The sequence below is a fragment of the Delphinapterus leucas genome, chromosome 2 (assembly GCF_059928025.1).
Source record: "Delphinapterus leucas isolate spDelLeu-1000000601 "Yukka" chromosome 2, BTC_Dleu_Yukka2, whole genome shotgun sequence".
Classification (NCBI taxonomy): Eukaryota; Metazoa; Chordata; class Mammalia; order Artiodactyla; family Monodontidae; genus Delphinapterus; species Delphinapterus leucas.
Window position 1 is genome coordinate 169,127,822 of NC_143130.1, and position 16,263 is coordinate 169,144,084.

Genomic DNA, 16,263 nt, shown 5'->3' on the forward strand with positions numbered 1-16,263 from the left:
CTTAATTTAGAGATGAAATGTACTTTACTTTAGAGTTGACATATGAGACATTAAGTAACATGTCCAAAGTCCGTTACTAGCTAGTTACAGAGTTGGGCTTAGAACCAAGGTCTCCTGATTGAATTGATCTAGTCAGTGTAAAAAGATGCCACAAAATGAAAATTTCAAAACTTATTCCACACTACATTCTTGAGTAGATTTGACCGCTCACCAAAACTGCTAAATTTGTTCACCATAATTCTGCTTCATACATACATTAGTCTCATTCTTCTCCTTCTTCAATATTATGACTTTCTCAATTTGGTACTACCTTCTTTCAACAATTATCTCATGGTTAGAGAAAAGGCACAGACTTTGGCCTAAGATCAGCTCTGCCCACTGAGATGTTTGATCTTTGGAAAGTTACTTAACTTCTTCAAGTTTACTTTCTATTCAGTAAAATAGGGATAACACTTCACAGGGTTGTTGTGAGAATTAAATGAATAATATACTAAAACATCTAACAGCTAGCTACTTTACACAGACTAAGCACTTGATAAATATTAGCTCTGAATCCATATCTTTATACATTGAAGCAACTTCTTTATCTTCATCACACTCTCCTACGCATCCTTAACAGTCAAATTATCCCCACTTATTATTCCCATTTAATGCTTATGAGTTTCATGTAACCGTCAGATATAGGTCATATATCTGGGTATTTTCTATTCTCTGGCGTCAAATAAATATTGGGAATTGTCCCAAAGGAGGAACCTACCGGTTCATTTGTAGTTACTCTATTATCATGGACGAGTGATTATACTGTAAATTCATACTATAGTAGGGCCCTTATTTCTTACTGTAATTCCTTCTTAGTGGGGTGCCCAACCAGTTGCACTTTTCTTTTTTATATTTTCCCAAGCTTTCTTCCATACAGGCCGAGAAAGAAGACCCAAAACTGGGAGCTGAGTTTTCACAGTTTACTGGTTTAGTGGTCCACTTAACTTCGGTAACAGCCAATCAGCTGCTACCAAGTACAGAAGCATGCTTAGAAAAATCTAAAGGACAGGCAGTTGGAATTTCCAATTAACTGCCTCTTCAAAGAGCACCAAAGATCATTTTCTGTGTTCACATCAGTGTCCTGAAGGAAGAGTGGGACTTAAAAGAATAAAGACCTTATTGATAGGGTAAGCAAGAAAATTAAATACACAAAGCAAAAAGATAGGAATGAGCTACTTGTGCATGGGAATCAGTAAGACCAAATGATATGCCAATCTGCTCTTCAGGTTCATTCTTGTGTAAATGTCCTTGGTGGAGTTGATTATACCCACTCAGCCTGCCTTTGACCAGTGGGCTGAGACTGAACCTTTCTTACTTAGCACCCTAACTAGTCATCAAGGTCACAGAAGCTAACAAATAATTTTTTAAATGATGATAATAAAACCTGCTTTACATTCATGTTTTCCTTCAGAAGTCCCTTCAAATGGCCATGTAGAATCTGCTTATACCCATATCATGAAAGATAGCTGGTATCTGGGTTACCTATTCCTAAAGAGCCCATGTAAGAAAAACTTTCTCTCACATTTTCTGGTGACTTTAGCTGAAAGAAAAAAGTTACTCCTCAACCTGCAACAATGTGCAAAACTCAACAAAATCTCTCTCCCAATAAAGACTCAGTTCCTCCCCTATTAAGGGTAAGGATCTGCTTTCAGTCAGTTACTGTTGAATTACACTTTGATTTGAAGGAAAGCTCCCATAGCAGAGCTTTTATCTGTAACAGTAAAATGAAAATGTTCTTCTCCCTGGAAAACAAGACAGGCACGGGGCATCTAGTTAGGAAATTTGGGGACAAGGAAAGGGGCTCATTGGAAGGATGACTTTGACTTTTTCTGCAATTTTTCTCCGACTATAAAAGTGCTCATTGTGCAAAACTTGAAAAATACAAACAGGTACAGAGAAATTAATTACCCATAAACCAACAATCAGATATAAGCACTATTAACACTTTGACCTATTTCTACAATCTGTTCCCTACACATTTATGTGTTTCACATAGGATCCTTCTGTATATAGCTTCAGTATATAGCTTTCAGTCATTGTTATTCTGGCCATTTTTTCATGTAATTCAACTTTAAAAATTTTTTTCACAATTACATATCTAAAATCACTACAAATTATTTAAACATAAGTCATTCAGTTGTTTCCAGTGTTTTCCTGTTATGAATAGTATAACTGAATAATCCTGAACAAAAATCTTTCCCTGCATTTAAATATATTTCTTTAGGATATAAATATATTTAAGATTCTTGGTATATGTTGGAAAATTGCTTTCCAGAAAATGCAGTGTTTGGGGCTTCCCTGGTGGAGCAGCAGTTAAGAATCCACCTGCCAATGCGGGGGATGTGGGTTTGAGCCCTGGTCTGGGAAGATCCCACATGCCTCAAAGCAACTAAGCCCATGTGACACAACTACTGAGCCTGCGCTCTAGAGCCCGCAAACCACAACTACTGAGCCCGTGAGCTGTGACTACTGAAGCCCACATGCCCTAGAGCCTGTGCTCCGCAACAAGAGAAGCCACCACAATGAGAAGCCTGCACACCCCAATGAAGAGTAGCCCCCCACTCACTGCAACTACAGAATGCCTGTGCACAGCAACAAAGACCCAACACAGCCAAAAATAAATAAATTAATTAATTAAAAGAAAAAAAGAGAAATGCCTGTGGGACATACGGTTAAAAAAAATGTAGTGTTGAGAATTAGATATAATCTGTAATAGTTTGATAGGCAAAAAAGTATCTCATTGTTTTACTTTTTAAAATATTGGTGCAATTTAATATTTAAGATATGCTTGTTAGCCATTTTGTCTTCTATAAATTATCTGGACATATTCTTGACCATTTTCTGTTGGAATTTTAGTGTTTTGCTTGTGAAATGGTAAAAGAATTTCTTGCAATATTTACAATGAATATTAAACCCAATTAGTCACTTAATTTTGTTTACAATGGGCTTTGATACATAGTAATTCAAATCTGATGCAATCAAATTTATCAGTATTTTCCTTTGTTTCTGTTGCCTTATAGTTTCAAAGTCTACCCCCATCCAGAGACATACTTTTCTTATGCTTTTTGTGACCACCAAGATGGGTGGGATAGGGAAGGTGGGAGGGAGATGCAAGAGGGAGGGGATATGGGGATATATGTATACATATAGCTGATTCACTTTGTTATACAGCAGAAACTAACACAACATTGTAAAGCAATTATACTCCAATAAAGATGTTAAAGAAAAAATTTAAAGACTCAAAAGTTCAAAGAATAAAATAACAAGGACATTTTGATCACCCCAGATTAACATTACTACCAGTTTAAAAAAATTATTATGGGATATTCCAACATTAGAAAAAGATTCCAAACAAAAGAAAAAGAAAGACTGTACAATCAGCCTGTTTGTATCCATCATCTAGCTTCAGTCTTGTTTCATCAATACATACACCCACTCAACATCCTCCTTCAGGATAATCTTGAAGATATCCTAGACATTTATACATATTTCAGTATATACTTCTAAGAGAAAATGACATTTTTAATTTATTATTTATTTATTTATTCATTCATTTATGGCTGTGTCAGGTCTTAGCTGCGGCACACGGGATCTCTGTTGACACGTGTGGGATCTTTCGTTGCAGCATGCAGGCTTCTCTCTAGTTGTGGTGTGCTGATTTTCTCTTCTCTACTTGTGGCACGCAGGCTCCAGGACATGTGGGTTCTGTAGTTGTGGCACGCGGGTTCCAGAGTGTGTGGGCTCTGTAGTTAGAGGCACAGAGGCTCTCCAGTTGAGGTGAGCAAGCTCAGTAGTTGTGGCACACGGGCTTATTTGCCCCACAGCATGTGGGATCTTAGTTCCCTGACCAGGGATCAAAACCTTGTCCCCAGCATTGTAAGGTGGATACTTTACCACTGGACCACCAGGGAAGTCCAAAAATGACATTATTAAAATAAAACAAAACCATAATACTGGACTTCCCTGGTGGTGCAGTGGTTAAGAATCTGCCTGCCAGTGCAGGGGACATGGGTTCGAGCCCTGGTCTGGGAAGATCCCACATGCTGTGGAGCAACTAAGCCTGTGCGCCACAACTACTGAGCCTGCACTCTAGAGCCCGTGAACCATAACTACTGAGCCCGTGTGCTACAACTACTGAAGCCCGTGCGCCTAGAGCCCATGCTCTGCAACAAGAGAGGCCATCCAAATGAAAAGGCCGCGCACCGCAGTGAAGAGTAGTCCCCACTCAATGCAACTAGAGAAAGCCTGCACGCAGTAACAAAGACCCAATGCAGCCAAAAATAAATAAATTAATAAAAAACAAAAAAACACAATACCATATCATGCCTTAAAACAATAATGATTCCTGGATATCTACCCAGTGACTGTTTTCATTTCTTCAGTATACCATTCTTAAATTTTTTTATAGTTTGTATGAATCAAGATCCAATAGGGTTCATCTCTGCAATTGGTTGATATATTTTTTAAGTTGTTAAATATACAGATAACTCTCCTTTTTACCCCCATTTTCTCTCTCTTTTTCCTTGCAACTTATTAGTTGAAGAAGTAGTTCGTTTTAATGTTTTCCTCTGGATTTTGCTGATTGCATCATCGTGGTATCTTTTACATTGTAAGTTTATCTCATTTGTCCTGTAAATTGCTAAGTAGATTTAAATGCTTAATCAGATTCAGGTTAATTTTTTTGGCAGGGACACTTCATAGGTGGTGTTGAATACGTCTAACAGGAGGTACATAATGACTGGTTCTCTCTTTCCATGATACACCAGCAATCATTTATTGCCTAGATCTGTTAAATTCACTGGAGGTTGCAAGATGGTGATATTTTATCATTCATTCTTTATTCATTCACTGGAATACTTCTATAAAGATAAAATTTCCTTCACCAACTATTTGGTTACCCAGAGGTATATTTCCTAAGGAAAGACAAAATAAATGCTTCATTCTTTTCCCTCACTTACCAGTTTTGATTCCCTAGCATTGGTTCCCTAGAATTGATTTTCTAGCATCCTCATAGAAGCAACCAATAAGATTTGTTTTTAAGTATCATTATGAACTCATAGCTTTCTGTTTAAATATATTTCAGTGTTTCTATCCGTTACAGTTACTATCCGTACTGATGCTCAAAGTGTCCAATTTCTGGCAGGTATGGTCTTCTTAAAGTTGGCTCCTGAGTCCTTTTGATATGGCTCTACTTGAGTCATTGATTGCTTGCTTTCTTCCCTTCTTCTAGGACAAAATATTCCAGGCTCACTTTATACACTTCTGTCCCAAACATAGGATCAGTCGTTTCTGTATGGAATTCTGATTCCTTTTACTGGGAAATGGTATTTAGAAACCATAATTTGGGAGCTAGGCCAGTCTTAAAATATATATAAATATATAAACTTTATGGAAGATACATTGTGGCTACTCAAAACTGTATTTCTCCACATATTCACCAAAAAAAAAATCACATAAATAAAGAGGAGAATTAATAAAACAACCTTAGAGCAACCATTGCACAGAGATTACTAAGAATTTCAATTTACATAAAAGTAGAAAAATAAACATCTAAACCCAGCAGGATCAAATCCAGAGTCCACACCAGAGCAAAGTATGGTAGAGATTGTGTGGAAAAGAGCAGAGGTTCACAGGAGTATAGCAGTGGTAGGATACAGGTGAAATCCTCTCTAATAGAGTTCTACCTGAGAAAAGAAATACTGAGAAAAGGTTTGAGAACTGGTAGATTAGAACTCGTTTGAAAATCTCCTTGCAGTTTTAGGAAGGCACCATTCAGAAGAAGGGGTAGCCTCTGAATGGGGAGGAATTTCCCAGATGTTTGATGGTGAAGAGAAAAAAGAAAGCAAACAATGGAAATTAAAGATCTTACAGAAACAAAAGAGAACCACAAAATCGGGAAACACACTGACCCCACCCCCAAAAGTTTCCATCTACTTAAAAATTCAACTTCCCTTTAGCAACAGAAGAGGATGTTTTTGAATTAAGAAACCTAGATAGAACCAATGGCATTTTCCACAGAATTAGAACAAATAATTCTAAAATTTGTATAGAAACACAAAAGACCTCAAATAGTCAAAACGATCTTGAGAAAGAAGAACAAAACTGGAGATATCATGCTCCCTGATTTTAAACCACACTACAAAGCTATAGTAATAAAAATGGTGTGGTACTCACACAAAAACAGATGGATCAATGGAACAGAACAGAGAGCCCTGAAATAAACCCACACTTATATGGTCAATTTAATCTACAACAAAGGAGGTAAGAATACATAATGGGGAAAAGACAGCTTCCTTGTAATTGGTGTTGGAAAAACTGGACAGCTACATGCAAAAGAATGAAACTGGACTACACTCTCACACCGTAAAAAAAAAAAAAACAACAAAAAAACCAAAAAACTCAAAATGGATTAAAGACTTAAATGTAAGACCTGAAACCATCAATCTCCTAGAAGAAAACATAGGCGGTACGCTCTTTGATATTGGCCTTAGCAATATGTTTTTGGATCTGTCTCCTTATGCAAGGGAAACAGAAACAAAAATAAACAAATTGGACTACATCAGACTAAAAAGTTTTTGTACAACGAAGTAAACTATCAACAAAAGGAAAAGGCTGCCTACTGAATGGAGAAGGTATTTGCAAACAATATACCTGATGAGGGGTTAATATCCAAAGTAATCAAAAAACTTACACAACTCGACATAAAAAAACAAACAACCCAATTAAAAAATGGGCAGAGGACCTGGCTAGACATTTTCCAAAAAAGACATACAGATGGCCAACAGCAACATCAAAAGATGCTCAACATCCCTAATCATCATGGAAATAAAAATCAAAACCACAGTGACATATTACCTCACACCTGTCAGAATTGCTTTTATCAGGGACTTCCCTGGCATTCCAGTGGTTAAGACTCCACGCTTCCAGTGCAGGGGGCGTGGGTTTGACCCCTGGTCAGGGAACTAAGATCTCACATGCTGCATGGCACAGCCAAAAAAAAAGAAAGAAAGAATTGCTATTATCAAAAAAATAACAAATGTTGGCAAGGGTGTAGACAAAGGGGGACCTTCGTGCATTGTTGGTGGGAATGTATTAAACTGGTGCAACCACTATGGAAAACATTATGGTAGTTCCTTAAAAAATTAAAAATAAAACTATCATACAACCAAACAATTTCACTTCTGGATATTTATATGAAGAAAATGTAAACAACTAATTCAAAAAGATACTTGTACCCCTATGTTTACTGCAGCACTATTTACAATAGCTAAGATATAGAAGCAAACTAAGTGTCCATCAACAGATGAATGAATAAAGAAGATGTGGTGTGTATATAAATACGTACAATGGAATATTACTCAGCCATAAAAAGAATGAAATCTTCACATGTGTGACAACACGAATGGACCTAGAGGGGATTTTGCTAAGTGAAGTAAGTCATAGAAAGACAAGTACCATATGATTTCACTTATATGTCAGTGTATATGGAATGTGGAATCTAAAAAATAAAACAAATGAACAAACATAACAAAACAAAAGAGTCCTAGACACAGAGAACAAATTGGTGGTTGCCTGAGGGGAGGGAAGTGGTGGTATGAATAAAATAGGTAAGGGAGATTAAGAGGTACAAACTTCCAGTTACAAAATAAATGAGTCACAGGGATGAAATGTACAGTACAGGGAAATAGTCAATTATATTGTAATATCTTTGTATGGTGACAGACGGTAACTCGATATATCATGGTGATCATTTTGTAATGTATAGAAATATTGAACCATCGTGTTATAGACCTGGAACTAACATAATATTGTGAGTCAATTACACTTCAATTAAAAAAATATGTAGACACTGAAATAATGTATTAAAATGCTAACGACAGTTATCTCTGAGGGGTGGGTTATGGGTGATTGTTGATTTTTACTTTATGCTTTTATGTATTTCTAGTTGTCTGCAATCAATGTGCATTGCTTGTAAAATTAGAAAGAAAACCAATAAATGTCACTACAAAATGTTTGTAAAATTAAAAAAAAAAAAGAATTGAGAAACCAAATTTCATTAAAAGTAAAGTTTTCTGCTATGTGAAAGGCACTGTCAAGAGAAAAAAAAACATGGAGTGGGAGAAAAAAATACTGGGTTGGCCAAAAAGTTCATTTGGGGTTTTCCGTAACATCTTACAGAGAAACCCAAATGAATTTTTTGGCCAACACGATATTTGCAAAAGACACATCTGATAAAGGACTGTTATCTAAAACATACAAAGAACTCTTAAAACTCAATAATAAGAAAACAGCCCGATTAAAAAATGGGCCACAAATCCTAACAGACACCTCATGAAAGAAGATACATAGATGGCATATAAGTATATGAAAACATGCTCCACATCAAATGTCATCAGAGAAATGCAACTCAAAACAATGAGATACCATTTCACACCTATTAGAATGACCAAAATTTGGAGCGCTGACAGCACCAATGCTGCGAGTATGCAAAATGGTACACCCACTTGGAAGACAGTTTGGTGACGTTTTTTAAAAATTTTTTTATTTATTTATCTTTTTATTTTTGGCTGCATTGGGTCTTCATTGCTGCACACGGGCTTTCTCTAGTTGCGAAGAGTGGGGGTCACTCTTCGTTGCAGTGCGTGCGCTTCTCATCGCGGTGGTCTCTCTTGTTGTGGAGCACGGGATCTAGGCACACGGGTTTCAGTAGTTGTGGCTCGAGGGCTCTAGAACACAGGCTCAGTAGTTGTGGCGCACAGACTTAGTTGCTCTGCAGCATGTGGGATCTTCCCAGACTAGGGCTTGAAGCCGTGTCCCCTGCGCTGGCAGGCGGATTCTTGACAGTGGTGCCACCAGGTAAGTCCCTGGTGAGTTTTTAACAAAACTAAACATACTCTTACCATATGACCCAGCAATTGCACTCCTTGGTATTTACTCTAAGGAGTTGAAAACTTAAGTTCACACAAATACTTGCACACAGATGTTTATAGCAGCTTTATTCACAATTGCCAAAACTTAGAAGTAACCAAGATGTCCTTCAGTTGGTGAATGAATAACTAAACCGTGGTACATCCAGACAGTGAAATGTTATTCAGAACTAAAAAGAAATGAGCTTTTTACATGGAGGAAAATTAAATGCATATTACTTAGTGAAAAAAGTCAATCTGAAAGGCTACTTATTTTACGATTCCAACTATATGACATTCTGGAAAAGGCAAAACTATGGAGACAACAAAAATATCAGTAGTTGGGCTTCCCTGGTGGTGCAATGGTTAAGAATCTTCCTGCCCACATATATACAATGGAATATTACTCAGCCATAAAAAGAAACGAAATTGACTTATTTGTAGTGAGGTGGCTGGACCCGGAGTCTGTCATACAGAGTGAAGTAAGTCAGAAAGAGAAAAACAAATACCATATGCTAACACATATATATGGAACATAAAAAAAAAAAACGGTTTTGATGAACCTAGGGGCAGGACAGGAATAAAGACACAGATGTAGAGAATAGACTTGAGGACACGGGGAGGGGGAAGGATAAGCTGGGACGAAGTGAGAGAGTAGCACTGACATATATACACTACCAAATGTAAAATAGATAGCTAGTGGGAAACAGTTGCATGGCACAGGGAGATCAGCTCAGTGCTTTGAGACCACCTAGAGGGGTGGGATAAGGAGGGTGGGAGGGAGATGCAAGCGGGAGGGGATATGGGTATATACGTATGCATATAGCTGATTCACTTTGTTATACAGCAGAAACAAACACAACACTGTAAATCAATTATACTCCAATAAAGATGTTAAAAAAAAAAAAAGAATCTGCCTGCCAATGCAGGGGACATGGGTTTGAGCCCTGGTCCAGGAAGATCCCACATGCTGTGGAGCAACTACGCTCGTGCGCCACAACTACTGAGCCAGCACTCTAGAGTCTATGACTCACAACTACTGAGCCTGTGTGCCACAACTACTAAAGTCCATGCACCTAGAGCCTGTGCTCTGCAACAAGAAGCCACTGCAATGAGAAGCCTGTGCACCACAACAAGGAGTAGCCCCTGCTCACTGCAACTAGAGAAAGCCTGCATGCAGCAACAAAGACCCAATGCAGCCAAAAAGAAAAAAAAAATATCAGGAGCTGGCAGTGGGGAGGAGCTGGCAGTGGGGAGGAGCTGGCAGTGGGGAGGAGCTGGCAGTGGGGAGCTGGCAGTGGGGAGGAAGGTGTCAATAGGCAGAGCACAGAGGATTTTGGCGATAGTGAAAAATACTCTGTATGATATGATAATCATGGATACTTGCCATTTTACATTTGTCCAGACCTATAGAATGTTCAACACCAAGAGTGAGCCCTAAGGTAAACTATGGACTTTGGGTGATTATGATATGTCAATGTAGGTTCATTAGTCGTAACACATGTACCACTCTGGTGGAGGATTTTGATAATAGGGGAGGCTATGCATGTGTCAGGGCAGGAAGTATACAGGAAATTCCTGTACCTTCCTCTCAATTTTCCTGTAAAACCTAAAACTGCTCTCAAATTTTTTTCTAAAAATTTGAAAAAAAGATAAAAGAATCACATGGGAAAAAAGGGACATAGATACTCAAACCTTGCCCCCTACCTGCAGGCTTGTACAAAAAACATACGACATTTCAAAATGAACACAAAACAGCAGGAAATATCCATGCAAAGCTATAAGACAGAAATGTGAATTCAAATATTTCAGCAGATAAGAATATTCTCTCTGCCCCAAACAAGAAACAGAAAAACTATAAAACAGAAAAAACTGTAACACAACACTCTAACCTGAATTAAAATGTTGAAACAAGGATTTGCACATTGAAACAAAAATTACCTTAAGTAATAAGTTCTAAATAAATCAGACTAGAAACAGAGAAAATACAGGAAGATGTGAAATGAGAGTTGACCAAACTCAGGAAATAGAAGAAAACGACAAAATAATCTCAGAAATTAAAGATTAAACTTCAAGGGGCCCAAAGGAAAATAGTTTCGACCAGAAATATAGTAAGGGTCATAGAGAAGAGGAATGAAAACTATTGAGAGGACAATATGAAATAAAGAAAATAGTAAAAGCATTGGAGAAAAAGTAAAGAAAATCTAACATTTCCTCAGAGCAAAAGAAACACTCAAGTATATAGACTGAAAGGAGACACAGAATGCCAACACAAAAGATGAAAACAGGCACATATCTGGACACACCTCATGAAATTTCAGGACAGAGAAATTCTCACTAAAGAGATAAGAATCAGAATGGCATAATTCCTATCAGCAATACTGGATAATAGAATAAAATGGAGCAATGCCTTCAAGGCCTTACAGGAAAATTAAATGAGTTTTTAACCTAAGTACCCACTAAACAATAAATGGATAGAACAAAAGCAAGAAGAACTACAATCCTGCAGCCTGTGGAACAAAAACCACATTCAGAGAAAGATAGACAAGATGAAAAGGCAGAGGGCTATATACCAGATGAAGGAACAAGATAAAACCCCAGAAAAACAACTAAATGAAGTGGAGATAGGCAACCTTCTAAAAAAAGAATTCAGAATAATGATAGTGAAGACGGTCCAGGACCTCGGAAAAAGAATGGAGGCAAAGATCGAGAAGATGCAAGAAATGTTTAACAAAGACCTAGAAGAATTAAAGAACAAACAAACAGAGATGAACAATACAATAACTGAAATGAAAACTACACTAGAAGAAATCAATAGCAGAATAACTGAGGCAGAAGAACGGATAAGTGACCTGGAAGACAGAATGGTGGAATTCACTGCCATGGAACAGAATAAAGAAAAAAGAATGAAAAGAAATGAAGACAGCCTGAGAGACCTCTGGGACAACATTAAACACAATAACATTCGTATTATAGGGGTCCCAGAAGGAGAAGAGAGAGAGAAAGGACCCGAGAAAATGTTTGAAGAGATTATAGTCGAAAACTTCCCTAATATGGGAAAGGAAATAGCCACCCAAGTCCAGGAAGCGCAGAGAGTCCCATACAGGATAAGCCCAAGGAGAAACATGCCAAGACACATAGTAATCAAATTGGCAAAAATTAAAGACACAGAAAAATTATTGAAAGCAGCAAGGGAAAAACGACAAATAACATACAAGGGAACTCCCATAAGGTTAACAGCTGATTTCTCAGCAGAAACTCTACAAGCCAGAAGGGAGTGGCATGATATACTTAAAGTGATGAAAGGGAAGAAACTAAAACCAAGATTACTCTACCTGGCAAGGATTTCATTCAGATTCGATGGAGAAATCAAAAGCTTTACAGACAAGCAAAAGCTAAGAGAATTCAGCACCACCAAACATGCTCTACAACAAATGCTAAAGGAACTTCTCTAAGTGGGAAACACAAGAGAAGAAAAGGACCTACAAAAAAAACCCCGTAACGATTAAGAAAATGGTAATAGGAACATAGATATCAATAATTACCTTATATGTGAATGGATTAAATGCTCCATCCAAAAGACACAGGCTTCCTGAATGGATACAAAAATAAGACCCATATATATGCTGTCTACAAGAGACCCACTTCAGACCTAGGGACACATACAGACTGAAAGTGAGGGGATGGAAAAAGATATTCCATGCAAATGGAAATCAAAAGAAAGCTGGAGTAGCAATACTCATATCAGATAATACAGACCTTAAAATAAAGAATGTTACAAGAGACAAGGAAGGACACTACATAATGATCAAGGGATCAATCCAAGAAGAAGATAGAACAATTATAAATATATATACACCCAACACAGGAGCACCTCAATACACAAGGCAACTGCTAACAGCTATAAAAGAGAAAATTGACAGTAACACAATAATACTGGGGCACTTTAACATCTCACTTACACCAATGGACAGATCATCCAAACAGAAAATTACTAAGGAAACACAAGCTTTACATGACACAATAGACCAGATAGACTTAATTGATATTTATAGGACATTCCACCCCAAACCAGCAGATTACACTTTCTTCTCAAGTGCACATGGAACATTCTCCAGGATAGATCACATCTTGGGTCACAAATCAAGCCTCAATAAATTTAAGAAAATTGAAGTCATATCAAACATCTTTTCTGACCACAACGCTATGAGATTAGAAATCAGTTACAGGGAAAAAACTGAAAATACACAACACATGGAGGCTAAACAATACGTTACTAAACAACCAAGAGATCACTGAAGAAATCAAACAGAAAATCAAAAAATACCTAGAGACAAATGACAATGATAACACGACATTCCAAAACCTATGGGACGTGGTAACAGCAGTTCTAAGAGGGAAGTTTATAGCTCTACAAGCCTACCTCAAGAAACAAGAAAAATCTCAAATAAACAATCTAACCTTACAGCTAAAGGAACAAGAGAAAGAAAAACAAACAAAACCCAAAGTTAGCAGAAGAAATCATAAAGATCAGAGCAGAAATAAATGAAATAGAAACAAAGAAAACAATAGTGAAGATCAATAAAACTAAAAGCTGGGGCTTCCCTGGCGGCGCAGTGGTTGAGAGTCCGCCTGCCGATGCAGGGGACACGGGTTCGTGCCCCGGTCCGGGAAGATCCCACATGCTGTGGAGCGGCTGGGTCCGTGAGCCATGGCCACTGAGCCTGTGCGTCCGGAGCCTGTGCTCCACAACGGAAGAGGCCACAGCAGTGAGAGGCCCATGTACCGCAAAAAACAAACAAACAAACAAACAAAAACACTAAAAGCTGCTTCTCTGAGAAACAAAATTGATAAACCATTAGCCAGACTCATCAAGAAAAAGACGGAGAGGACTCAAATCAATAAAATTAGAAATGAAAAAGGAGAAGTTACAACAGGCACCACAGAAATACAAAGCATCCTAAGAGACTACTACAAGCAACTCTATGCCAATAAAATGGACAACCTGGAAGAAATGGACAAATTCTTAGAAACGTATAACCTTCCAAGACTGAACCAGGAAGAAACAGAAAATATGAACAGACCAGCCACAAATAATGAAATTGAAACTGTGATTAAAAATCTTCCAACAAACGAAAGTCCAGGACCAGATGGCTTCACAGGTGAATTCTATCAAACATTTAGAGAAGAGCTAACACCCATCCTTCTCAAACTCTTCCAAAATATAGCAGAGGAAGGAACACTCCCAAACTCATTCTATGAGACCACCATCACCCTGATACCAAAACCAGACAAAGATACTACAAAAAAAGAAAATTACAGACCAATATCACTGATTAATATAGATGCAAAAATCCTCAACAAAATACTAGCAAACAGAATCCAACAACACACTGAAAGGATCATAAAGGCATAAACCGTGATCAAGTGGGATTTATTCCAGGGATGCAAGGATTCTTCAATATATGCAAATCAATCAATGTGATAAACCATATTAACAAATTGAAGAATAAAAACCATATAATCATTTCAAGAGATGCAGAAAAAGCTTTTGACAAAATTCAGCACCCATTTATGATAAAAACTCTCCAGAAAGTGGGCAGCGGGAACCTACCTCAACATACTAAAGGCCATATATGACAAACCCACAGCAAACATCATTCTCAGTGGTGAAAAACTTAAAGCATTTCCTCTAAGATCAGGAACAAGACAAGGATGTCCACTCTCACCACTATTATTCAACATAGTTTTGGAAGTCCTAGTCACGGCAATCGGAGAAGAAAAAGAAATGAAAGGAATACAAATTGGAAAAGAAGAAGTAAAGCTGTTACTGTTTGCAGATGACATGATACTATACATAGAGAATCCTAAAGATGCCACCAGGAAACTACTAGAGCTAATCAATGAATCTGGTAAAGTTGAAGGATACAAAATTAATGCACAGAAATCTCTTGCACTCCTATACACTAATGATGAAAAATCTGAAAGAGAAATTAAGGAAACACTCCCATTTACCATTGCAACAAAAAGAATAAAATACCTAGGAATAAACCTACCTAGGGAGACAAAAGACCTGTATGCAGAAAACTATAAGACACTGTTGAAAGAAATTAAAGATGATACCAACAGATGGAGAGATATACCATATTCTTGGATTGGAAGAATCAGTATTGCGAAAATCAGTATACTACTCAAAGCAATCTACAGATTCAATGCAATCCCTATCAAATTACCAATGGCATTTTTTACAGAACTGGAAAAAAAAGTCTTAAAATTTGTATGGAGACACAAAAGATCCCGAATAGCCAAAGCAGTCTTGAGGGAAAAAAATGGAGTTGGAGGTATCAGAGTCCCTGACTTCATACTGTAATACAAAGCTACAGTAATCAAGACAATATGGTACTGGCACAAACACAGAAAGATAGATCAATGGAACAGGATAGAAAGTCCAGAGATAAGCCCACGCACCTATGGTCAACTAATCTATGACAAAGGAGGCAAGGATATAAAATGGAGAAAAGACAGTCTCTTCAATAAGTGGTGCTGGGAAAACTGGACAGCTACATGTAAAAGAATGAAATTAGAACACTCCCTAACACCATACACAAAAATAAACTCAAAATTGATTAGAGACCTAAATGTAAGACTGGACACTATAAAACTCTTAGAGGAAAACATAGGAAGAAAACTCTTTGACATAAATCACAGCAAGATCTTTTTTGACCCACCTCCTAGAGTAATGGAAATAAAAACAAAAATAAACAAATGGGATCTAATGAAACTTAAAAGCTTTTGCACAGCAAAGGAAACTACAAACAAGATGAAAAGACAACCCTCAGAATGGGAGACAATATTTGCAAAGGAATCAACAGACAAAGGATTAATCTCCAAAATATATAAATAGCTCATGCAGCTCAATATTAAAAAAACAAAGAACCCAAACCAAAAATGGGCACAAGACCTAAATAGACATTTCTCCAAAGAGGACAAACAGATGGCCAGGAAGCACATGAAAAGCTGCTCAACGTCACTATTAGAGAAATGCAAATCAAAACTACAATGAGGTATCACCTCACACCAGTTAGAATGGGCATCATCAGAAAATCTACGAACAACAAATGCTGGAGAGGGTGTGGAGAAAAGGGAACCCTCTTGCACTGTTGGTGGGAATGTAAATTGATACAGCCACTATGGAGAACAGTATGGAGGTTCCTTAAAAAACTAAAAATAGAATTACCATATGACCCAGCAATCCCACTACTGGGCATATACCCTGAGAAAAGCATAATTCAAAACGACACATGCACCCTAATGTTCA

The 16,263-nt window shown here is 37.5% G+C and overlaps 1 protein-coding gene across 1 annotated transcript in view; it reads right to left on the reverse strand.

The window, feature by feature from the left end:
* The window catches only part of CATSPERB (catsper channel auxiliary subunit beta), a 138,548-nt gene extending 134,592 nt beyond the window's left edge, over positions 1–3,956 (reverse strand). Inside the window, exon 1 of the mRNA XM_089908126.1 lies at positions 857–3,956. Within this exon, the coding sequence (XP_089764252.1) occupies positions 857–912 (56 nt within the window). The 5' untranslated portion in view covers positions 913–3,956. The remainder of the gene's footprint in view (positions 1–856) is intronic.
* Positions 3,957–16,263: the final 12,307 nt, after the last annotated feature.